At 45.5% G+C, this 26,199-nt stretch overlaps 1 protein-coding gene across 6 annotated transcripts in view; it reads right to left on the bottom strand.

Moving 5' to 3' along the window:
• The window catches only part of PDE4D (phosphodiesterase 4D), a 624,208-nt gene that overhangs the window by 59,024 nt on the left and 538,985 nt on the right, over positions 1-26,199 (bottom strand). For all 6 annotated transcript variants that reach the window (XM_066614472.1, XM_066614473.1, XM_066614476.1 and 3 more), the window contains one exon: positions 17,289-17,401. In XM_066614472.1, coding sequence (XP_066470569.1) covers positions 17,289-17,401 — 113 coding nt within the window. The remainder of the gene's footprint in view (positions 1-17,288; positions 17,402-26,199) is intronic.

Consider the following 26,199-nt stretch of genomic DNA (forward strand, 5'->3'; position numbering starts at 1 on the left):
ACACTGAAGCAAAATAGGATTTCCAGTCATCCCTCGGATGACTTTTTTTAAAGGGGGGGGGGCTAAAAAGAAGTAGTCACTTTTCTCCTGATTATGCAGGGAGACAACATATTTTAGCTAGGAAACCAGGGCATTGAAACCGTGAAATATCTTGCTTGAAATAAGGAAGAGAACACAAACCTACACAGAGTTAAGAGTGTTCAGCGTGCTTGATTCTGTTAGCCTCTATTTCCAGCATTCATAGTTGGATACCATAATATCGACACCAACTGACTAGCTAGGTGCAGTTCCATGGTAAATAGAACATCTGCCTGTAAAGCCTTTCCCATCCAAAAATGAAAGGGTATGAGTGACCAGGAAAGAGGACTTTTTCCTTTTCTCCTAGGGCACCCCCTCCCAATCAGCCTTGTGTTTGGATAAAGTATTTACTTTTCTTATCCTTCCATTCTTCCAGCAGCAAGTTGTCAGCTTAACTTGTCCCTGCTGTTTGCAGCTAAAAGAAGGACAAAGTTAGAGGTTGCTGCCTCCAGTACCAATGAAGAGAATGGCTCTAAGGCATGTTGTTCTCTGCTGTGCTGGACAACACAGTACATGAACATTAGAGATGCTCTTGTGACAAATACACATTAATCTACAAAAACATCCAAGCTAACCTACAGAACATTAGATGGCGGACAATATTTGTGATTCAGGATCCCAGGGTACTGTGTGCAAAGAAGCAGCAATGAGGCAGACACAGAGTAAACTACACCAGTAGTTCTTAGGGGAAAGGGGGCAGGGATCAATTTGAGCCAAGATTTAGTAACAGATTGCTCTATCAAGATCTTGGCTTGTATTCAAACAATCACCTAAAATACAGGACTTATGCATCAGTGTCTTGGCCACCAACCCCTCCTCCACTATCATCCCTAACAGCATTCTAAGTGTAAACATGACCAAAGGGATTCCAGACCATTTCCCATGGGGCAGGGGAAGAGTCAAGCGGGTCATGACTGAAACCTGGAGTAAAATAAATGGCCGACAATGGAAGAGCAACTCCGCTAGAACCCAGAATGTTCAGTAAAGGTTTCTTGAGTTCTCCCCTTCATACTTTGATGCTGACAATGGCAAACACAACTGGAACACCACTGATCCTGCCCTGTTGCATGAAAGTGCAAACTAACCCATAACTGAACTAGAGCTAAATCTCATTTTCAGAGACCTATCTTTGGGGTCTGCCACTGCAGATTTGGGGACACTAAACATTTTAACGTTTTTTGCATGGACAATTACAATGCATTCTAAAAATGCAACATCCAAGATGGACTTCAAGCAGAGGAAATTAGAATATGTTCTTCTTGTACTGCTTCCTTCCCTGGAAGACCCCCCAACCCAAAAATGTTTGTGTTGGTTTTTTTTGGTAATCTGAAGACTTAACAGCATATCTTCTGTCATGAGTCGCCTGATTTTTTGTTTCATATACTCTTTCTTTGTCCAGTACACCTTGACATTCGTAATCATTACCTAAATTCTTGGATTTCCTCTGACCTAACCCCTTCTGATATTACTCTCTCCAGGTTCATGAGTGATGTTTGTGACTCTTTAACTGCAGCTGTTGCTGGTTATTTATCCGAGATTTTTAAAATAACGTTGTCAGAATGTAAATAATTCTGGTATTTTGTTTTAAATTGTTGGGTCGTTATGCAAATTATTATGACAATTGTAAAGTATAAGTGTTAATTGTGTTGTGTTGATATGCCAATAAAGGTTTCAGAAAGAAAGAAGATTTAACAGCATGTCCTGTTTGAAACTCCATTAAGACTGCATACTAGGGAGTGAGCAAACTGAACACAATGGGACGTACTTTAGAGAAATTGGACATGAGCACTTTAAGCGTGAGCTCCAATTTACTTCTCCATTGTGCAAACATGGGAGACCCAGATGTCTTAGCAAGATTACTTCTAGATCTGGACCATCTGAAGGGTATGGAGTTGCACAGAACTTCCATACCTTAAGCTGCATATTAGACTGCATTGTACCAGCTACAGCTTTCCCCATTTCAAAGTTATAATGAAGAGAGGAGCCAGCAGAATTTTTCCTTCTATGCATCTCTTTAAAACCCAAGAGCCATCTCAAAACCTGAAAACTATACATAGCAATCTCTCTCCCCCACAACCTTAAACAAAAAAAATGAACATGCTCCTAAAAAGAAAAAATTATGGGCAACTCAAAAATCCACACTATGGATTTTAAACACAAGCACCCAATGAAAAGGGATTCTCTCATCTACTCTATGCAAGCCTCAAGGAAATGAAGGAAGCTGTTCAAGAGCCTGGTACTTTTGTTCTTGCTCTACCCCAATTCATTTTTAAGGGGCACGCAACAAACAACTTCCCAGTGAATTAGTTCCTCTGACTTTGATTTAACCTTTATGGACCAAATAGCTTCCCCATTTAGAAACACTGTGTGGTCTTCTTGAATCAACATAATGACAGGAAATAGGGATGTGCAATATAATGGTGGAGCATTCACTCCATGAGTTTGTTCATTCTTTCTCATTTTTGAATACTGGAATATTTCAGCTTAATGTTATTTATCACAAGTAATGAAACCAAACCTAAATGATTTTTACTGTAAGTAACAAACTGAAATAAGTCATGGGTTGGGGCTCTGAATTTCTGCTTCACAGTAAGAGAGTTATATATTCATGTAACTCCTCTTTATTAAAACTCTTTTGAAGCAGCCAGATTGTCCACATTCAAGAAAGTTCTATGTTCCAACTGCTCCACTCAGCAGAATAGGATAATATCCACTTTGAGATTTTGTTACGACCATCAAAATGTCAGTACTGTTCATTCCAGAGTGGAACCAACATTAGTATGTTGCAACAGAAACTACAAGGAATTTGAAAGACTCAGGGCCCAATCCTAATTAATTTTCCAGGGACGGTGCAGCCATGTCGATGGGGCGTGTGCTGCATCCTTTAGAGGAGAGGCAGTCACAGAGACCTCTGCTACAGAAGTGGCAGTGCTTCACACATATTTATAATGAGGCCAAGTACCATCTAACTCTAACATATCATGCAATACCACCAGCAGTAGTTGTATTACTGGTTAAAAAGAAGTGCTCTGAGTGCAGACAATGATCGGATTAAGGACATTAAAAACAACATTATAGCAACTGTATGGCTGAAAGGCAGGTAGGGACAGTGTTTTTGGCTGCTATGACCATACAAGTGGGAAGACAAAGGACTTTAAGAAACTGATTTCAGACAATTAACAAGAGCCACAGTTCTGGGGTATTTGAGAGATTAAAAGGAAATACCAACTAGAAAGAGAAAAGAAAAATTTGGAATAAGGAATTAACTCAGACAAACTCTCAGGTATGAAACTACCTTTTTTCATAAGTATATACATCTGCATGCATATTTATCTGTAAAGTGATGTACATGGAGGCCAAAAAACGAACTTCAGATGTATATTGATATATGAGCTGTTGGTGACAAATGAGGAAAGTGACTTGGGGGTCTTGGTGGATAGCTCAGTGAAAACACTGACAATGTGCGGCAGCGGTGAAGACAGCAAATTCCAAGATAGGGCTCATTAGGAAAGGGATTGAGAATAAGACAACTACTATTATATTGCCTCTGGATATATTTATGGTGCAAGCACATTTGGAATACCTTGTACAGTTCTGGTCATCACATTTCAAAGGATATTAAAGAGCTAGAAAAGGTGCAAAAGAAGGCAACCAAAATGCTCAGAGGGTTGGAACATCTTCCTTGGGAAGTAAGATCACAACTGGAGAATGGTTGAGTGTTCTTAGTCACTCTAAGTTGCTTTCTAAATTATGATTTTCACTCATGGCACTGACTCTTGTGAATGGCTCCCCAAAATGAAAGGATTTATACACATGACTTTCTGCCGGTGAACAAGAGGTATGCCAGAAATCCCTGAATCCCTGGTTTATCAATTTGTATTCTGCTTTTCTCCCAAAAAAAGACACCCAAAGCAGCTTGCAATAGCTATTAAAAATAACTATTTAAAAAGTGTAGCACAAATGTCACTGTTCTACAGATAAATGCAAGTTTCTCTCCTTCACTACAACTGTACTTACAAGAGTCACTTTCTGGAGGATTTCTGTGAGTGAAAGACCTCTTGTTTTTCTTCTAGTGAGAAAAAGACTTCCACTTCTTTGTGGAGTCCCACTCCTACAGGCAGCTGGGCCTGTCCTGGTTCACAAATACAGGGTCCCTCCTCCAGTCATTATCACCACTTGATTTGCTTCTCTCAGATTAGCTCTGTGACCTGCTATCCTTGGCAACTCATCCTCTCTCCCTAAGAAGTAGCAGTTCAGCATTTGTCAGGCTCAGGGACAAGCCTTTCTCAAGAAAGTGTAAAACCCCACTCTGCACACCTCTGCTGTAGCTGTGTGGAAAGTGAACAGGGTTTTTGCATATTTGCTTTGTAGCCTTGCCTTCTGCACCATGCCCTTGTGTCTGCAAGCCCTTTCTACAGGGGAGAATGATGTCTACGCATCCCACCCACACTCATCTCCATGGTTACCTGAGTGGAAGTCTGTTTGCTCCAGCACTACCTAGAGCAAGTACGGCTGAGACACGAGGCACTCCTTCTTCGACACAATGTAGAACAAAGACTCAATACTCTTGTATCTCATGCCAGCAGCATAAAAAGAAGCTGCTGAGTAGGTGGAGAGGCATTATTTAATTAATACATTAAATATAATCCTTTGTGCACGCATGAAGAAATATTTAGCTAAACTTTTTTGCTTTATTCCTTCCTGCAAGCTATGGTTAGTTTATTGCTCTAAACAAAGTGGTTCCCAAACCCACGGCTTCCCATTAGGGCTACAGTCCTATACATTGATAGGATGGCAGGTTTTTCGCAAAGATTCAGTGGGAATCTGTACACTTTGGGAACCACTGCACTTAAGGCAATCCCCATGTAGAGTCATTCTCATGCAGTTCCTGAGCTAGTTGAAATCTGATCATGCTTTGTTCCAATCATCGAAGGCAGTGTTTCTCAAACTGTGGGTCGCGACCCACTAGGTGGTTCACAAGCCAATTTCACGTAGGTCCCCATTCATTTCAATATTTTATTTTTAATATATTAGACTTGATGCTTCTATGGTATGTGACAACATTTGGGGAAATGTCACAGACCTATACTTTTAACAAGCTACTATGTATATTCTTTTAACAATGATAGTTAATGGGACTTACTCCTGGGTAAGTGTGGGTAGGATTGCAGCCTAGAATTGTTAAAAACTTTCCTGCTTGATGATGTCACTTCTGGTCATGACATCACTACCCGTGGGTCCTGACAGATTCTCATTCTAAAACATGGGTCCTGGTGCTAAATGTGTGAGAACTACTAATCCACGTATCACATCCACATCAAATTAGCCCATATCCAGTCTACACACTATACAGAGAGAGAGAGAGAGAGAACGCAAGAAAGATGCTGTTTGTATCAGAGCAGTCTGGAAAATTCAAGAAATCAGCATACTTAACCTATCTAAGGCCACAACCCTGTGCATACTTTCCTGGGAATAAGAGTCACTGAATACAGTGGGACTTCTGGGTAAACACAGATAAGATTATGCTGATTCAAGTGAATAAATTAAGGGCATAATCCTAACCAACTTTCCAGTGCTGGGATAGTTGTGCCAGTGGGGCAAATGCTGCATCCTGCAGTTGTGGGGCAGTCACGAAGGCCTCCTCAAAGTAAGGCAATGTTTGTTCCCTTACCTCAGAGTTGCATTGTCCTTACCCCGGTGCTGGAAAGTTGGTTAGGATGGTGCCCTATGTCACACACCACAGAACCAGGCAGAGCAGCTCCAGGGTCACATTCCCATCTGACCTGGAAAATTACTTTCCTGTGCCAATTCTTGCAACCATCTTAGAGCCAGATGATTAAGCAAAAACCAGCCACCAAGACTCTCCAAAAGCCATTCAGACCTTAAACATTTGCATACCTGGCAGAAAAAGTAAAAATGATCCCCCCATCTCACACATCTTAACTTGGTTTTTAAGAAGGAAGAGAGCACTGGAGGAAAGAAAATGGCACTTACTCTGAAATTGGCTACCTGAGTGTTTTATTGACCCATAAACCCAGGTCTCCAATGTTCTGCCCAACCCAATTATTATCAGTGGCAATTAATTTAATGCCGGGGGGGAGGGGAGAAACAGAAGAAAATTCCTGGATGATTTGGTGGGAAAAAGAGCTTTCCAAATTGTAACAGGCAACAGATAAGGAATAAATATATCTTCCATAATTTCATACCCTGTTTTGAAGTCTACTGCTTATAGTTGGAATACAGGAACTATTCAACAGGGTCACAAATTTTGAAAGGAAACAAGTATCAAAATGCACACCTTGGCTTTAAAGTTACTTAGAAACTTGCAAAAACGTAATCTACAACACAGAATCAGATAACAACAAGTTTGCAAGGAGCTGAACTGCTGCACTTTGCAAGCTTGTGTAAGCTTGTGCAAAGCTTGTGCAAGCTTTGCAAGGGACATAAATGCTGGGCAGTCCAAACCTAATGTGCCCTAGAGCAGGCAGGCCAGCCGGCCTGCATTGCATCCAGAGCAGGGCTGGGCTGGGTTGCAGCGCAACTCAGAGTAAGGGGAATAAATTTCCCTTACCCCATGTAACATGGGAGCTGCCCATATGGGGCTACTCAGATCCGCACCACCTAAAGAGGTGGCACAGATTCAAGTGGTCTGGTGTAAGGCCGGGCCACCTGGAAGGGGGGGTTAGGTTCCAGCCTACGTGCCAGATTCTGGTCCTGTTCTGGGTCTGGTCCTCCCACTGGCCCCCCTTCACCATGCCCGCCCCAGAATGCCTTTGTTCTGCCCATCCCCCACCCTCCCACGCTGGCTGCCCTTGGACAGCACAACTAAGTGGCCAAAATCCAGGAAGCGGCATCAGGAGACTGACATGTGTCCTACACCAGCCTCCCAAACTCTAAAGGAAGCTTCCAGGTCAGTGCAAGGGACTTGCGCTGGCCTAAGGATGACCCAGGATCGTGCACCAAGCGTCTTTTTTTCTGCTGTGTTTCCCCCCCTCCCCAGCGCATTCACGACAGATAGTGGGGGCAAATGAAGGCTGGAGCACATAACAGGCAGCCCAATCCTGAGCTGCTTGGAGCATGGAGCATGGAGCTGCAGCGGCACAAAATGACATCTGTGACATCCAGTGCCATCTCCTTGGGAAAAATGGATGCTTGTCCCCTTCCCCTGCATGAGCAAAGTAACCCCTCAATGGGGCGATTCAATTCTGCACCTGCTATCGAGCAGGTGCAGAGTAATGGTTCCATGTCAGGCCGACAGGATTGATGCGGGGCTCTGGATCTGGTGGAGCTGACTCCACCAGTTCCCGCCCCCTCCGCCACATCTCCTTCTTACCCTCCACCAGCCTCCCCCCCTCCCCTCACACCCCCACTGAACTCTTCGCCGCCAGGAGGTCTGGGCGACCACCGAGCAACGGATGCTGGCCTCCCACCGGCACTGGCTCTTACAGCATGTTTGCAACAGTGTGTGAGCCGGCGGTAAGCCAGCATGCAGAACTCAGGATTGGGCTCTAAGTCGCTTAAGGCAATTCAACAGCGCTGGCTCATTATGATAAATGGGTTTTTTTTTGCTAATAAATAAATAAAATATTACTTTTAAATAAAAATATTGTTCCCTTCTCAATCATCTTTTTTAAGTCTCATAAAGTTAGGTGGGTCCTGACAGAATGGCATTTTAAAAAGTGGGTTCTGGTGTAAAGGGGTTTGAGAACTACTAGATAAGTGGTTTGGGAGCTGGACTTAAACCTTGAAGATCCAGGTTCAAATCCCCAAACAGACATGAAGCTTTCTGGGTGACATGGGGTCAGTCATCTCAGCTTCACCTACCTCACAGGGTTGTTGTGAGGACAAAAGAAGGGAAGGAAGTATTAAACCACCCTGAGCTCCTTGGAGGAAGGGCGGAATAAAAATGTGAAAAATAAATAAAATAAATATACACCAAGCTCCAAGTAACCATGAATTCAGTTAGCCAAGAGTGAAGGCATGGCCAGACATTATATAAGAGTAATGACACTTAATGAGTTGCAGATGTTAGGGAATCCTATTATCAGCTTTCATGATCTTACTATGATCACTGGGGCATCTGCCTGCTTTGCAAGAAGCAGTATTTACATTTATAACAATAAATTCTCATTTTCACTATTTTGATATATGCAGTGGTTGAAATGCAAGAGATTAGCTGATAAGTAAATCCTTTTAAATGGAATGTGACAACATGATCCTTTCTAATTGAAAACAGGTTGTCTATGGTGGGAGAAGCTTACATCAGTGGTACAAATGCATCACAATGCTGAAGCTTATGGAGAGGCCTGGTATGCACTTTACTATTGCTACAAGGAGGCTGCTTTGAAATAAGCTATGTGTAGCAGTTACCACAAGCAGCAACCACAATGTGTAGAGTGGCTTGCCTCATGCATAGTATCCATTGCATGGAGCTTTCATCTCTCCAGCAGATATTCCTAGCAGAAGTTGGTGAGCATTGCGTGTGCGCGCGCGCGCGCGCACGTGTGTGCGTGAGAGAGAGAGAGAGAGAGAGAGAGAGAGAACACTCTCCTTTTATACATGCACAGACTTTAATCTTTTTTAAAGTTGCGAACAAGCAAATCTTACAGCACTGGGGAGAGGGAATCCCCGGGCTCCACCCAACATCATTAACTCCAGACCCTTTGTCTCAAAACTGTAAACACCACCTGGTAGGGGGTGGGGGGTGGTTTACTATGTCTTCCGTACACCAGTATCGCTCAAACTGTTTTTCAAACAGTGTTTCTTATCTAGTGGGTCCCGACCCAATTTCAGATGGGTCCCCAAACATTTCAATATTTTATTTTTAATATATTAGACTTGATGCTACCAAGGTATGTGACTGCATTTGGGGAAATGTCACAGATCTTTACTTTTAACAAGCTACTTGTATATATGCTTTTAACAATGATAGTCAATGGGACTTACTTCTGGGTAAGTGTGGGCAGGATTGCAGCCTAGAATGGTTAAAAATTTTCCTGCTTGATGATGTCACTTCTGGTCATGACATTACTTCCTGTGGGTCCTGACAGATTCTCATTCTAAAAAGTGGGTCCCGGTGCTAAATGTGTGAGAACCACTGCCATACACAGTTCCAATTTGAGACTAGCATTCCCAATTCACATTACAGTTTAGCAACCTAGCAACCTGGGCATTTCAGATGGCAGGGCGGAGGGAGAGAAATCTTCTGGACCTTTTTGAGGTCTTCCAGAAAGTGAATTTAGATACCTTCATTAAAACTGAACTAATAGGCTGTGGTTCAATAATAATTCTCACAGTCTGAACACCCTTTACTTGCCTTGCTCAGTATTTTGTACCTCCCTTTTTTAGCTATAAGGTATGTCTGTTCTCTGGTCCCATAATTTCGTTTTCCCACAGTAGAGGCAACAAAGTGCAGACGACAGCAGCAGGTAATACCTCAAAGGTAAAATCCAGGATGGAATCCCAGGGAACACTCATTCACAAATTGACTCCTCTTCCTACAGCTGACAGTGAAGAGGTGGGTTTCCCTTTTCTCTTCTTTGCCTGTCATCATCACCTGAATTCTCATCTCTCATAGCATAGCATGTCCAGTTTTGGTCGCCACATCTCAAAAAGGACATAGTGGAAATGGAAAAGGTGCAAAAGAGAGCGACTAAGATGTTTACGGGGCTGGGGCACCTTCCTTATGAGGAAAGGCTACGGCGTTTGGGCCTCTTCAGCCTAGAAGAGAGATGCCTGAGGGGGGACATGATTGAGACATACAAAATTATGCATGGGAAGGATAAAGTGGATAGGGAGATACTCTTTATACTCTCACATAACACCAGAACCAGGGGACATCCACTAAAATTGAGTGTTGGGAGGGTTAGGACAGACAAAAGAAAATATTTCTTTATTCAGCGTGTGGTCAGTCTGTGGAACTCCTTGCCGCAGGATGTGGTGACGGCATCTGGCCTGGATGCCTTTAAAAGGGGATTGGACAAGTTTCTGGAGGAAAAATCCATTATGGGTTACAAGCCATGATGTGTATGTGCAACCTCCTGATTTTAGAAATGGGCTATGTCAGAATGCCAGATGCAAGGGAGGGCACCAGGATGAGGTCTCTTGTTATCTGGTGTGCTCCCTGGGGCATTTGGTGGGCCGCTGTGAGATACAGGAAGCTGGACTAGATGGGCCTATGGCCTGATCCAGTGGGGCTGTACTTATGTTATGTGCACGTGTACAGCTCTGATATCTGGGTCTAGTGATGCAACTTCAGTTTTGGGAACAAAATGCCAAATATTAGTTTGTATTACTATAGATACTACCACAGACAGTAGTATTTCAAAGGCAGACTTCACGAAAATAGCAAAAGGAAAGAATTTCATTGGAATGCACCTTTTTGTGAAAAAAGACAAATTTGGAAGCATGCCTATAAAAAGACTAATTTGCAAGAGATGCTTCTGCTTTAATTATTTACTTAGACTGCTAAATTATTGCTTATCTGTGTCTTTTGTTCTATATGCAATCAAAAAAATATGCACTTGTTCAGTCTTGCTATTGTTCAAGTAAGTCAAGCATATGCAAGACAATAATACATAAAATCAAAAAAGCTAAAAGAATGCTGTGTTGAGGAACCAGAAACTTATTGCTGCTTTCTGTTCCCAGCAATAAATGCAGTGCCTTCCTTCCAAACCACAGCACAATTCTCCGAACATGCATACATGTGTGCAAGGAGTGGGAAGGTTCTGCAAGCCATGAAACAAATGATGCCATTTGCACTGAGTGATGGATTGGGAGGGAGGGCAGAGTGGGTGGTGATCAGATGGACACTGCCTTTTCCCCCAATTCCACCACCATGGACACAGCCAGCCTCCTCACTTGCCCCTCTCTTTGAGCAGGCTCTTTAATAAATTAGGAAATGGAGGGATTGCTGGGATTGCTCCCAGCACGCTCCATTTTTCCTGCTTGATATAAGGAACCCACAGGGAGTTAAAAGCAAGATCGTTGCATTCCAATCCTTTAAAAGAGCTCATGGGAGAATGGAGCAATGTGAGAAGTGGGCAGGGACACACCAATCCTGCCCACTTACTCAGCTCCTTCCTCTGCCACACTTTAAACAATGCAGGAAGTGAAGACCATGCTGGGATCACTCCCAGCATACGCCACATTTCCTACTGTTTTAAGAGCCCCTGCAAAGAAAGGAGCAAGATTGCTTTTTCCTGCACATGGGTTCTTTATGCAATGCAAGAAATATGAAGTGTACTGGAAGCAATCCAATGCTCTGCATTTCCTGCTTTCATTCAAGATCCTGTGTAGAGGAGGGAGCCAGGAAAGGGATACACGGGCTGGGGGGAGAATTAAATCCTCACAAAACAGGGGTCTTCTAGTTTCAGAAATCCACAGCTCAAATGCTGGATCATCAACCTGTTCTTAATGGGGTTGCATTCCCTGTGCTAGAGTAGGTTCGCAGCTTGGGAGTCCTCCTGGATTCATATCTACTCCTGGATCATCACGTGGTGTTGATTGCCATGAGGGACTTTGCCGAACATCTGCTTGTGCACCAGATGCAGCTGTACACAAGCAGGTTGGACCTAACCACAGTGGACCATGCCTTGGTAACATCAATATTTGACTACTGTGATGCAATCTCTATGTGGGGCTTCCCATGAAGACTGTTCAGAAACTGCAAATAGCGCAGAATGTAGCAGCACACAAGATGTTATGAGCTTGGTGGTTTGACTTAGTCCAGCTGCTGCTCCTTCACCTAGCCTGGCAGCTGGTTCATTTCCAGCAAGGTGCTGGGTTTGACATTAAAAGTTTTATATGGCTTGGAACCACAGTATTTGAGGAACCATCTCCTTCCATATGAACCAATCCATTCTCTAAGATCAGCTGAGGGGGCCCTGTTGTGTGTGTTGGCCACACAGGCTGGTGGTGACAAGGTGCAAGACCTTCTCCATGGCAGACCCACCATTACGGAACTCTCTTCCAAAAGAATCAAAAACTATGCCCTCCCTACTACCAGCAAGGCCTGAAAATGTTTAATTCTATTATCTTTAATATGTTGGATTTTATCTCCACTGTCGTATTTTGCATTTTTTATACTTGTTTTGTGCCTAATTTACATATGCTTTTGTATTTTATTTCGCACTGTCTTTATTTTATTTTGTACTGATGTTTTACTGTTTCTGGAGGAAAAATCCATTATGGGGTACAAGCCATGATGTGTATGCGCAACCTCCTGATTTTAGAAATGGGTTATGTCAGAATGCCAGATGCAAGGGAGGGCACCAGGATGAGGTCTCTTGTTATCTGGTGTGCTCCCTGGGGCATTAGGTGGGCCGCTGTGAGATACAGGAAGCTGGACTAGATGGGCCTATGGCCTGATCCAGTGGGGCTGTTCTTATGTTCTAATGTTTTAACAGCTGTTTAAATAGCAAGCTGCCTTGAGAGCCCTATATTTCAGGGAGAAAGGCAGGATACAAATCTTTTAAATCAATGGTTCCCAAGCTGGGGTACATGTACCCCCAGGGGTACTTGCAAGGATCTTTAGGGGTAATTTAATAAGAATTGAATAATGGTGGGAAAAGGCAGGTCTGTACTACAATGCCTTAAAGGGCCGGCAAGGCAGGAAGGAAGGTAGAGAGCTGGCTGCAAAAGCACCACCAGCTGCTAGTTTCTGGTCATCAATTCATGTACAGTATTATCAGATATGGATCAGTAGCTGAAAACATATAAATCTGAAATAACAGAAGCTATATTAATTGCAAATATTTTGCTAATATGAGGGGTACATATTTATGGAAATGGGCCGCCAAGGGATACACGAGTGAAAAAATGTTAAAACCACTGTTTTAAATGAATAAAAATTATGCTCACACTGTATGCTCACTGGCCATTCTCAGCCATGGAAAAGCTAAAAAGAAGAGCTTGCTGCTGCTCAGTGGCCAGATTACTGTGCCCAGCCTTGTGCAAGTTCCACTTGCTGATCTTGGGGATAAGGAAGCCCCAGAAGCCAGCACGGAGAACCAGGTTGAAGTATACATACAGCCGAAGGACAGGTTCTCTAGAAGTACAGTATTTCTCCTCAAAATTGTCCTTGATACCCAAATCCAAATTGTATTTATTTGTGCAATTTTAGTTTTACAAGTCAAAGGCACTCACGGAGTTTAGAAACTTGAAAAAGAGTGAGGAGAGCTGATTTACAAGATACACTGTATGAAACAGTTCTGAACAGAATTATCTCCTAAACATACAAAAAAACCTACTTAGAATTATTCAGAACAGGTACTTTCACCCACCAAGGATATCATGCAAGGGTATCACAGAGATTTTGTGCTGACATTGCTTTCTCAACAGGGGGAAAAAAAACTACGGAGGGAAATTCCTTTTAAAAAATTCCAGTTTCTTCTATGTAGGGCTGGAAAATCCCAGGCAGTCTGGTTGCCTGGGTTTCTAAAACCAGACTGGTGCAGGTCTAACATCCTAAAAATTTGGTGCTGGTGCCCAAAAATGTGAGTCTGTGGAATGCCAATACAAAGGGGCCTGGCAGCAGCAGACTCCAGTATCAGGCGTTTCTTGAGCTGCCACTTTCACTCAAGTGTGGATCAGGCTACGGGCAAATTGCCTGAACAACCCTTTCCATGTCTACAGAGAAGTAAGTCCCATTTGTGTTCAGTGGGGCTTACTCCCAGGCAAGTGTATACAGGATTACAGCCTGCAGTAAACTGCAGGCAGCAAATAAATTAAACTCCTTCATTTCTATTTTACAGACTAAAAAAGTCCCAATCATTTTGCGCCTGCTATATAAATTTTCAGTGCTGATGTAAGGAATGGCATCATTCAGAATGACCTTCAGAGTGGCTATGGCAACTTAGCTCACTGTACATCTCATACAGGAAACCTTGGCTATACAATCTTATTTCTGGGATCATGGGGAGAGCAGCTCCCTTGTGAAATGTTTCCTTTTCTCTCATATTGCTGAAGGTTCTTTAACTACAAAATTAATCAAATACACAAAACAGCTCTGCAAGGGTCTTCATGAACATAAAACACCTCGCCAGACAACACATTAGCAACCATGTAACCTACCTTTCAATTAAATAATGTTTTCAAGCAACTTCTGAATATCTTGCATTTGGGAAAAAAAATGTTGTAATAAAAACCACAACCCTGTTTCTTCAGGTCATAAAAATGCCACTGTCTTACTGTTATTGCCAAATTAACCTACAAGCTAAGATAGTTAATAATATGGGGGCGGGGGGGGGGGAAGAGGAATATGCTGATAAGGGAGACAGATAAATCAGCTACTCACTAAATTGAGAACCAGGATGGTGTAGTGGTTTGGGAGTCAGATCAGACTTGGACCAGGGCTATCTGGGCTCAAATCACTGCTCAGACATGAACTTCCTGGGTGACCTTGTGTCAGTCACTATTTCTCAGCCTCATCTACCCCACAGGGTTGTTGTGAGGACAAAAGGAGGGGAGGAACTGTGTACCTGAGCTCCTTGGACAATGGGTGGTACAAAGACATAAAAAATAAATAAAATAAAGAAATATATTCAAAAACTGGCTCACTGCTTGCAAGAAAGATTGTTAACCAGAGCTTTCTCATTTGCAGCTACTGCCACATAGCTGTCATCAAAAACATTTCACCTGTTGCATTGTTTAGGTGTACCCCCAAGATGTTTTAAGTGTTCTTGGGTCCCTTTGGGGAGAAAGGCAGGGTATGTATGTATGTATGAATAAATAAATAATTCTCCTAAAAATGTAAGTGCTGTATCTGTTGAAAGCACATTTGTCAAACAGGTACACTTTGTGGGAAGCTGCAATTGGATCTGTTCCCTGATCCAAGGTGGAAGGTGCCACAAGGTGGCAAATGAGAGCTCAAAATTATATAATGTGCAGAACTACTCTCTGTGTGCTAAACATATGCCTAAGCATTTGCGGAATTAAATCCTTAATGAAAGTTTGCTTTGCAATAACTTTAGGCTCACTGTCATTAAAGGAAAAGACACAGCCATTAAACATCCAGAGCCATGAAGAAATGCCACACAAACACACAACTAAGGAAACACACCATTCTTTATGCTATCATTTTGTCACCCAAATAAAGCATTCCAAATACTGGAAAGCGTACAAGGGTGAAATCAGTGATAACCTCCATAGCCTAATTCAGATGCTCGAACAAAGCAAAGATCCACCAAAGTATACCATAGTTTGATAACCTGTTTTATTGGAATCTCTTGAACCATAGTATCCTGATTTGGATGTCAAGGAAAACTGTAGTTTAACAAACCATGCCACTTCACATTGAATTGCATTGCACTATGTGCAGAAAGAGGAGGGAAAAAAAGGAGGAGGAGAAGAGTGCACGCAGGTTCACTGACTTATTCACAAGCCAACAAATTATGCTTTGCTGAATTGTCTTATCCAGGTCAGCAACTCCAATGCCATGATCACTGGGTGGATGCTCAATGGAACTGTGATAGTCAGAAGTATCTCCCCCATCCCCTGCTAATTGTGTGGACATGCCTTTAACCAGAAATGTTCAGGACAGTGCAGGCAAACACAGAACAACAGTGACTAGTTACAACAATAATACAACACAGAAGTAGGAAAATATTGCTCCTTTGCAGAAATGTAAACGAGTTTAATTACATTTTAAGAACATAAGAAGAGCCCTGCTGGATCAGGCTATAGGCCCATCTAGTCCAGCTTCCTGTACCTCACAGTGGCCCACCAAATGCCCCAAGGAGCACACAAGACAACAAGAGACCTGCATCCTAGTGCCCTCCCTTGCATCTGGCATTTTAGTGTTAACTGAGTCTCACTGGTCATCTACAAAGAAGCAAGATGACATTTTTATCGTTACATATTCATGTGTGCTGCAACCTTTCAAAATTATTTCAAAAACAGGATGACAATGTGGATCTTTGCCCAAACCTAACCAAATTTAACTCAGAAGTAAGCTTCTAAGAAATCACTGGGATTTGCCTCCAGATCACTATAAGCCTTCCTAAGTGCAAAATGTAGCATCTTCTATATAAGTAGCACTCGTGAATGATACACACAAATGCGTATACTAATCTGTTTCCCCCATATACAAGACCTTTCTTATAACTATCCTGTGAATGGAGAAAAAGCAACAGGCCATATAACCACATCTGTGACTACCTTCAGTAGTGACATTTACAGCAAAAGCCTGTGGGTTAGTTGCCTTATATAATGTTGCACAGACACTATTTTCCCATTCTGTTTTGTTTTTTTTAAAGAGGCAACTACGCACAACCTTTAAATGACACAGGCAGCTACAGACCTCAAACTGTACAACCTCTTTGGATCTCCTGTCAGGGTCCATTGTACTTTTTCCCCTTTTATAATTCAGTTGCAATGGGCAAAAGAAAAAAAAATTGTTGACTTGTCAAACATCATATGAACTACTTTTCAAATTCACCCTTCATTAACTCACAGTTGCACTTTTATAAAAAAAAGGAACATTCAGCAGTGTTTAGATCACTGTAACATTTTGCAATCCTATGCATGCTTATGTGGGAGTGAGTCTTCCTGAATTCAGTGGAACTTGTAAGCAAACATGGATAGGATCGAGGGGACCTTCAAGTGTGTGTAGACTGCAATCCTATACACACTTACATGGAGTAAGTCCTATTATAGCCACTGGGATTTGCTTCTGAGTAGACATGCCTAAGACTGCACTGTCAGAACACAAGGATTCAAACAGTTATGCAGTCCAATGCATCTTCACTGCCGCCGGCGCAAGGAGAAGTAGAGCGACCAGGAAGCGTGTTAAGTCCCATCAATTCCAAGGAAACCAAGGGCACAATCCTGTGCGTGTCTACTCAGAAGTGAGTCCCATTGTGTTTAATGGGGTTTACTCCCAGGAAAGAGTGTACAGCATGGCCCCTTGACTCCCAGAGTTGCACCCTGGAGATCTTCAGTTGCATCTGATGCAAGCACACCAAATAACTATTCCGCCAAGGGCCAACCACAAAAAGTGTCCAAGCTGCGTGCACACTGGAATGGGCGACCAACAGTGTTGTGAACCAGCTGCAGCCTCCCAGTGGCCAAGGATGCCATGCCCCCTGGCACAGGCGGGCTAACCAGCAGCACAAGGGCTGCTGCCAGTGGCCAGGTCTTGCTGGAGGGACCAAACAGGGACAAGGCAGCGGGGGGGGGGGGCGGAGAGAGAGAAGAGCCGGTGGTCCTACCTTGTTAGAGGCCATCTCGCTGACGGAGTGCCTGGTCTGCAGGGTCTCCAGCTGGTCCAGGCACCAGTCCAGCTCCTCCAGGGTCTCGCTGGCCAGTTTCTGGTAGGCCTCCTCTGCGAAGAGATAGGGAAAGGAGTACTCAGTCCGCAGGCGTTTCACGGGGCTACCAGCCAGCTCCAGCGGCTCCATCCTGCCGTACGCGGCCATGGGGGGATGCCCAGTGCCCACACATGAGTGCTGCTCCTTCATATTGTTGGGCGCGGGCAAGGGGGAGAAGGGCGGGCTGGGGGGCTCCACAGGGAGCCGACAGGCGCCTCCAGCCTTTCGCCAGCGAGTCCCGGCCGCGGGAGAGCCGGGCAGGAGCGCTCTCTCCGGCGCACGGGCAGCTCTGAGCGCGCGTGCTGTCGCCTGCCTGCCTGGCTGGGGAGGAGGAGGAGCAGGGGGAGGAGGCGGAGGCGGGAGCCGCCACTGCCTGGGGCCGCCGTGCGCCGTCTGGCGAGCGGGAGACTCGGGGCGCCGCGCGGCAGCTTCCCCGGGTCGAGGCGGCACCTCCTCGCCTCCTCCCTCCCACTCCGGGGAAGCTCCGAGCCCAGTGAAGCGGCGCGGCCAACACGCTTCCTGCTCGCTCAACTTCTCCTTGCGCGGCGGCAGGCAAGAGAGGCGCTGCTGCCGCCCCTCCAAGGGAAGCCCTGCTCCGGCTGCGCCCCGCCCCCCGCAGTGGAGCTGCTCTGCCTCCGCGCGCTCCCCCCGCAGCCCGCTCCTGCTTTGGAAGCGAGGCTTGTGCGCAACGCTGCGAGAGGGAAAACTCGGCGCCGAGCCCGCCGCCCGCTTGCGCCCCAACACACGCAGCCGGGCTGCGGCCGGGCTCCTCCTTCACAGAGCTGCGGCCATCCGCACTGCACGGGTGGGGAGCAGACACGTGGGGAGGCTCTGCCTCACCGGCCATGCGCTTTTACGCATGGGTTGTGAGCGCCTGCACGCCTCGCACGGCGGCAGCGCTTTTCGAAGGACTGGTGGGGAGGCTTTGCCTCACCTGCTTCCCCACGCAACGCCAGGGACGTGCGGTGAGTAGGGAGGCAAGCGAGACAGTGCCTTCCCCCCGGAGTCCTTCCAAAAGCGCCACCGCCGTGTGAGCTGCACTAGCACTCACAACCCACTCGCAAAAGGACTCCGGTGGGGAGGCACTGCCTCACCTGCCTCCCCACCCACCGCATGTCCCTGCCCAACGCACATCCCTGGTGGGGAGACTAAGGGGAAGCGCAGCCCCTTCCCCCGCAATCCCTCAGACAACAAGCACCTTCTGGAACCCCAAGCGGGCAGGCACAGGACGGAGCTCTGGGTATTGGCTTGGAAGGGAGCGACATGAGAAGGGGGGGGGACGACGACCCTGTTGTCCCAACCATCCTGTGCTGGCTGGCGGCATGCCGCCACAGGAAGAGCGTCGTGAGGGGACCCTGCGCTCCACCGTGTTCCTGGTGCCGGTGTGGGGATGGCCCTGTGGATGCACTTTGCAGAGCTGTGCTCACTCCTACACGGAGCGACAGAGGCAGGAGACTGGGGCTACCATCATAATCCATATTGAAGTGAGAGTAATTTCTCTTGACTCTAATGGGACTTACTTCTAAGTAGACATACGTAGGCTTGAGCACTGGTTTGGCATCAGCTGGCATCCAACAAGGGCAAACCTCCCCAACCTTTTTTCTCCATCTACCCTGAACCTCTTGATCCTTTAAAGGGGATTGGCTCTGAGATGGGCTTTGAGAAGGGGTTCTGCCTGTCACTTCTCAAGGCTTCAAGGGGTGGAGAGTTATGTTCTAACAAGGTACTGTGGAACCTGAATGGAACGCACCATCCCTGCTTCTCTCCCTCTCCTCCCCCCCACCCCAACCTTGGAGCATTCTTCACTGATCTGATCACAGCATGCTGGATTCTTAATGTCCATACCATGCTTCCTATCTGGTACCATTATTGTTACTAATTGTTTATATAATCCAGTTAATGAGCAAAACATTTTACCATCTTTCAAGATAATCAAGATGCAGATAAGCACTTTTATGTCCCTGTTGACTTCAACCAGGAGGGAGTCAATGACGTCATGACATCTCCTCCTGAAATCAATAACACCAACTTGTGCGTAACTTTGGTTGGATCCTGCCTATAATCTCTTTTGGCCCCAGCACAACACTTGGAAGGAGCCTTTATGGTTCTCACATTTCCAAAGGGGAACTGAGGTCATCTTGTACGGAGGTGATATTTGGACCCAGGTCTCTCCTATCTAGATCTGTCTGACCACACTGCCTTTGTTTACAACATATTCCTTATTTTCTTTAGGTAACTGTCATGCATTCTGAGAATTTCAGTTAATATTTGCACAGTCCATTTTAAAGCAATGTATGTCAGTTGGTCTAGCCAAAGATTCAGCAGGAAAGACATTTACAAACACTGCAATATATTTACTTTAAACCAAAACCCAGGGGAAGCAGTGTGTATTATGTGTGCATTACACAGTTTGCTTTGGGAGGAAAAAAAAATATGCTTCCAAAGATTTACTTCAGAGACCCAGTATCCCATGGGTTTTGATTACCCTTCTTTTCCCATATGAGAAGGTGACCCAGCAACTGAATGAGTCTAACAGTGCAATCCTATGCATATCTATGTGGAAAAAAGTCTTAGACAATTTACTGGAACTGACTCCCAGGTAAATGTGCATCGGATTGAAGGCTTAGAGACAGGGCTACATTTCAGCCACAGTTCACAAGGATTGGAATCCCACCATTTATTTTCAATACTCAGCTCTAGAATATGCAGAGTGATAATAAAAAGGTGCCTTGGGGCATCCACATCATGACTTTCCTGCATTGCTGAGTAACCAGAAACAGCCTCCAGGAATTTGAGGACAGATGTAGGAATAGGATTGCAGCCTCCATTCCCTTCTGAAACAAGGGTGGCCAACCTGCAGCGCGACACATGCCACTTTTTATATATACAGAATCTTGAACATGCCACCCTCAACTTATTTCAGACTGACATGCTCAGGTGGTTTCGCTGGCCCACATGATCTGCCCAGCCTCTGCTTGGCTATCTTCACCCCGCCCTGGGCCTTATCACTCCCTTTCTGTGCTCTGTGCTGGGAGAAGCGCCTTGGACTCACAGCTGTGGAGCCCTGTGTCGGCCAGCACAGCCGTGACAGGCAACTTTGCGTGCGCCACTGAGGAATTGTCCATGTGTCACTTGTGGCATGCATGCCACAGGTTGGCCACACCTGTCATTAAAAGCCTTGCAAGAACTGGCTGAGAGGCTATTAGAAACATGGCCTATAAATGATATGAATTGTGAACCTGAGTCTAATCCTATCCATGTCAACTAAGAAGTAAGCCCCATTATCTAGGTAAGTGAGGCTAGGATTGCCACCTGAGTCAATCATTTTAGAATTCCAAGTTGGCAATGCCTGAAATAAGTGTTGTGCCATTTTTGTTACCTCCTTACCACTATTGCTGCACTGGACTGAATGGAAGAAGTAACAGCATTGTTCAAAAGAAGATCTTAGTACCTAAAAGCACCCTTTCTACATTTTCCTAGATGACATTTAATGCAATCACAAAAAAAACAAAAAACATTAAGCCACTTTTAAGGAATGTTCAGCAATGGCTGGCTGCCACCGCATATTAATGCACATTTTGCTGGGTTTATACATGCTTCAACTACACAATTCACACACAATAAGCAAGGGAATGCCTCAGTCCATATGAACAATAAATGCTTGTCCATATTACAAAGGGACTTCCAAATGTTGCAGAATTTTTCTCATATGGAGCAACTTGGAGCTTTGACAGAAATGCATTAGCAGAATGATACAAAATGAGTTGCCAGGCTCTGCCTTACTGTGTCTTTCAGTTCAGCATTAACACTGTTAGCCACTCACCTCTCCAGAACAGTGTCCTTCAGATATAGATTCTATCCCATGCAAAAATATCTTGTGGCATATAGAAATGGGACTTTTCCATGAGTTTAGGAATTGAAACAACCTGTGATATTTGTGGAAGAATGTATGTCACACTTCAGTGGCTGCAGTGTTACTAATACAAAAGAGGACTGCTAAAGAGCTGGCTTGCTGAGAAGCAAATTGTACCAAATTTAGTGGAACTGAGGACTCATTCCTAGTGCATGTTAGCATTTGACATCCAGGGATGACTTGCATGTGCAAATGAGCAAACACCAAAGAACTTTCAATCCCCTTGGCCAAAATGGTCTGCTATGGAACCCATTCACGGCACACTGTCTTACCAGTCATTAGGTGATATTGCATGCATTTGCGAAGCACCCCTCAGTCCCTTTGAGTACGATGGAATTTTCTTCCAAGAAAATGGTCTTAGGATTCAACTGGCCACAAGTATTTATCCTTGGGGCAGCAACTGTGACCTATTCTACACATGTAGACCAGGAGGTCTGGTCTAGAGGGTAGAGCCTCGGTTAGCCCGAAGATAACATCTGAAGGTTGCCAGTTCGAGGCCACCAGCAGCTCTGTGAGTGGCGAGACCTTGAAGCAGCTGATGAGCTGAGTTATTCCACTTGCTCTTTGGTGTGAGTGAAGAAGCATCTTGGCTGCCCCTCAAGTGAGAGATGAAGGAGCTGCTTGTCAACCAGCATGGGAGGCAGCTGGGGGCTAGAAGTGATACCAGACTGTGAAAGATCCATCTGAAATGTTGTGCGGTTCTTGAAAGACAGAACCTTTCTGTTATTGTAAAAATCCCCTCGGGGGTTTAGATATAGTCTGCCTATGTGAACCACCTTGAATAAAGTCAGAGGAGTAATCCAATGACCAGAAAGGCGGTATATAAAAACCAGTATTATGATGATGATGATGTAGCAAAATGAAGGTGGTGATAGAGTCCTGGGGACATAACTTTTCGGGAGCATTCAATGTAGAATGCAACTCCTGTACAGCATTCTATTTTATAGGCGCAAAATGTAGGTGATGATGTAGATGAAAGACTCATGCATGTGGCTGCACAGAGATAAAGATCACACTTTTGTAATGTTCTCTGTGTTTAAAAAACTCACAAGTAGAAAATGAGCAGGGCAAGGAATGTGTTGGGTTTCCACTTTATTTGCTAGTTCATTACATGCAGAGAGGTTTTTGTATATGGGCAGGGGCATTCATAACTATATCCCCAGCTTTAGTGGGCTCTCTTGAACCACCCCATGATCCCACCATGTTCTATGTTGCATACCATCTTATCCTTCTGCGTATGCATGTGCATACATGTCCTTCTGCATGTGTAGGGTCTTAAGCTATACCAGTCATCTGTGCTGGCATGCATCCTGGTTTGAATGATGAGAAAGAGTGCTACCAGGGGCCCTTATGGCAATGTATTCATTTAATGAAAATATAGTAAAGTATTCTGATAACTTTGAATTGGATGATTTTGTTCAGGCTAAACCAAATTTAAAGCAAAGTTACTGAAGCACACTCTCTATAAGCTAGCAATTGAGGGTCCAATCTTATTCAATTTTCCAATGCCGGTGCAGCCATGCCAATGGGGCATGCACTGCATCCTGTGGTGGGACAGCATTCACAGAGGCCTCCTCAAGGAATGGGAACATTTGTTCCCTTACCTTGGGGCTGCACTGCAACTGCACCAGTGCTGGAAAATTGGATAGGATTGGGTCCTTAGTTGGCTCCTTGCCAGACTTTAGCCTGCCTTTCAATATTATTCTGAAGTTGAGAAAATTCAAATTTTCACAAGTACTGTATCCCTTTGGGCAAGATGGAAAACAGTAAAAGCAAAAATGTTAACTGTAGTCAATAAACAAGTGTGATGTATCTATTCAAAGGCCACATCCCACACTTAGGAGGTGTCAACAGTATCAAAATAAGTTATGAACTTTAAAATGTCTATAAAATGACTTCCTAAAGGATTGTAAGAAACCTTCCTAAAGGATCATAATTCTAAAGGATCTCAGATCACCCGACTACTATCTGTGAGATACAGGAAGCTGGACTAGAAAGGCCTTTGGCTTGACTAACAGGGATCTTCTTATGGGTTGTCTTTTCCTCTCACTACCAGAGAACTAGAATTTTCAGATTTCAGGTTCCAGAGGTAAACAGAATTCCCCTGTATTGGCATTAGTCACTAGTGTTGACGAATCATTGGTTGGTTTCCAGAGGGTATTCCAGCTCTGCTATCTGGACTGGGGCATCACGATTACACATAATGGGGCATCAGCCTAACAAGGAACTACTTGTGGCATGGAAGCTTACATGTAGGCCTGGGTCTCACTATGCAGGTAGAAGTGGCTGAGGGACAGAAGACTTACAGAGGAAAATGTAGTGGGCAGGGGAAGGATTTAGCAACCCCTTTCTCCTCTACAAATGCTTGACATATTTTTATTTTACAGCCCAGGGGCAAACACAAGAGCTGGCTATTCCATGTTTGTCACCAAATTAGTAGTTTTAACTTTTGACAAACACAACTCCAGGAAAAGTCAAATGACCTCAGTTACACACTCAGGCCCAAATCCTAACTAAATCCCTCTCCCACTGATGCACACATGCTAGGAAGGTGTGTGCTGCATCCTGCAGTAGGGGGGCAGGACTAGAGGTCTCCTCAGGGTAAGGGAATGTTTGTGCTTGTACCTATGCTTTATCTGATTCTCTTATGCATCTCTTTGGTTCTGTTCCAGCTACTTTAATGATGCGGAAGGGGATGAGGAGGAGGAGTGTAATGGCAGCAGAAAGCGAGAGGATCCGGCTGCATGAAAGTGACACAATCCCATACCAGCTTGTTCCAACTCCTTCTCTGTCCAGAAACTCTCCTGTTTCTTCCACTCCTTTCCAGTCCCTCCCATTGCCTGGCCCTACCACTGTGATTACCTAGCACCAGAAGATGGCGTCTTCGCCACTGGTGAGTGCACGGTGCCAACAACAACAATATCCTGGCATTGTGTGCCAGGATCCAGCCACTTCCACCAGGATCTTGCTGCCTCTGCCGGTGGACTGCACATTCCACCAGTGGAGCACTTTTAATAGGATTGAGTGGCCCGTCGCAACACAAAAGAAAATCAAGGCAGTGGCGTTCCTGGGGGTCCCCGCGCCTCGGGCAACCCCCAGAATTCCGCCCCCACACCCCGTTTCACCTCTCTTCTCCGCCCCCTGTGCACATGACCCAGAAGTAATTGCAGTGACATCATTGTCACCACAATTACTTCTGCGCAGCTGCCTCCTCCGTTCCCCTTTTGAAAACAAGGGGGAACGGAGGAGGCAGCCAAGGCCCCCACGGAGCCCTCTGCGCCGCAGGGGTCTCCATGGCAGCGGTCTAGGGCTGCTGTTAGTGGCCCCAGACCACAGCAGTGGAGACTTCTGAGCAGATTGTAAGCTGTGCGGAAGGCTCCGTGGGGGCCGGGAAGTGGCATGCATCCCCTCAGAAGTTGGAGGGGGTGAACGCCGCTTCCGTTGCGCACCTGACGGACGCCCTCAGCGATGGAGCAGGGTGACCTGGCTGGAAAGTGACGCACATCCCCTCCGAAGTCGGAGGGGGCGCGCACCGCTTCTGCTCCACCCCTGAGGGACGCCCTCAGAGGCGGAGCAGGGGCACCCAGGAGCACTCCTGGGAGGCAGCTGGACACTGCCTCCCAGGCAGCGTCTCGGCACCAACTGGACCTCCCCCCTCTCCCCTCCTCCTTTATAGGAGGAGACGAGATGGGCGCCCTAGAGCGTAAGTGCCTCTCTAGGGCACCTGTCTCCTATCCTCTTATAAAGAAGGAGGGGAGGGGTGGCTCAGTTGGTGCCCAGGCGCTCCTCCTGGAGGGGGTGGGGCGAGGCTCCAAGGCGCCCCTGGACAGTTGGTGCCTGGGCTTTTGCCCTGCTTGCCCCCCCCCCCCAGACACACCAGTGAATCAAGGCCTCGCTCAACTGTTTCTGGGCTTATACAAGTAGTTGCAGTTTGATTAGCCAGAGGCCAGTGCTTTGAGCAACCACTACAATGCTGAGCGCTTGCTTAGTGTAAATCAAATGATTACTACCAGGTTACAGCAGGTCAGACGGCAATTGATCTCAAATGACTGAACCTAGTCCAAATGAAATGCAATGTTTATCATGAGGTGTGATGAAATCTGTGCCATCTGAAAGTATGCTTTGTGTGACAGGAACAGAAGTGGCAGACTGGAAAGCCACGGAATCTGTCTACTGGAAATCTCTGAGGGTGTGAGGCACTTTCATGTGGCACAGAACAAGTACTGCAACTATGATGTTTGGGCAGCTGGAACTGTTTTATAGACTGCAAGAACCCAGCACTTGAACTTTGGTCTGCAGAGACTCTGGAGGGGCAGCCAGTCTATCTACAACTTTTGTTGACATGCTGTCATAGTCAAGGAATCAGTGTTTGGGACTGTTAGGGTGCAATCCAAACCTGCCCTGGAACAGGTAGGCCAGTGGGCCTACACTGCATCCAAGGCAGGATTGGGGCTGCAAACGCCTCACCCCGGGGCAAGGGGAACCCGCCCTCCCCCACCCCAAAACACCACCTCCCCGCCTCCTCCTTGCCCTCCCACACACCCCCAGACCAACGCAACCAACCATTGGCCAACACAATCTACCTGCCTCCTGGGTCCCGCTTCAGCGTGGGGAGACAGGTGCATGTCCGTGTGCCAGCCTAACCCCACTTAGGTCATTGCAAAAGTGCTTTACCGCACTTTTCTGACAGCGTTGGGCCGGTGCAAGGGACATATGCCAGTCCAAGGCCTGGTTTGGATTGGGGCCCTTAATCTAGTACCACACCTGGCTCACCTTTCTTTCTGATGGTCTTACACAGTCCTTATTTCTACATAATAGCAGGTTACACAAGGGTATAATATCATTCTACCAAAATGCAGGGAAGAAAGTATGACCATCATTTTAAAAAATCTTCAAATG

This window comes from Tiliqua scincoides, chromosome 2, assembly GCF_035046505.1.
Source record: "Tiliqua scincoides isolate rTilSci1 chromosome 2, rTilSci1.hap2, whole genome shotgun sequence".
NCBI lineage: Eukaryota > Metazoa > Chordata > Lepidosauria > Squamata > Scincidae > Tiliqua > Tiliqua scincoides.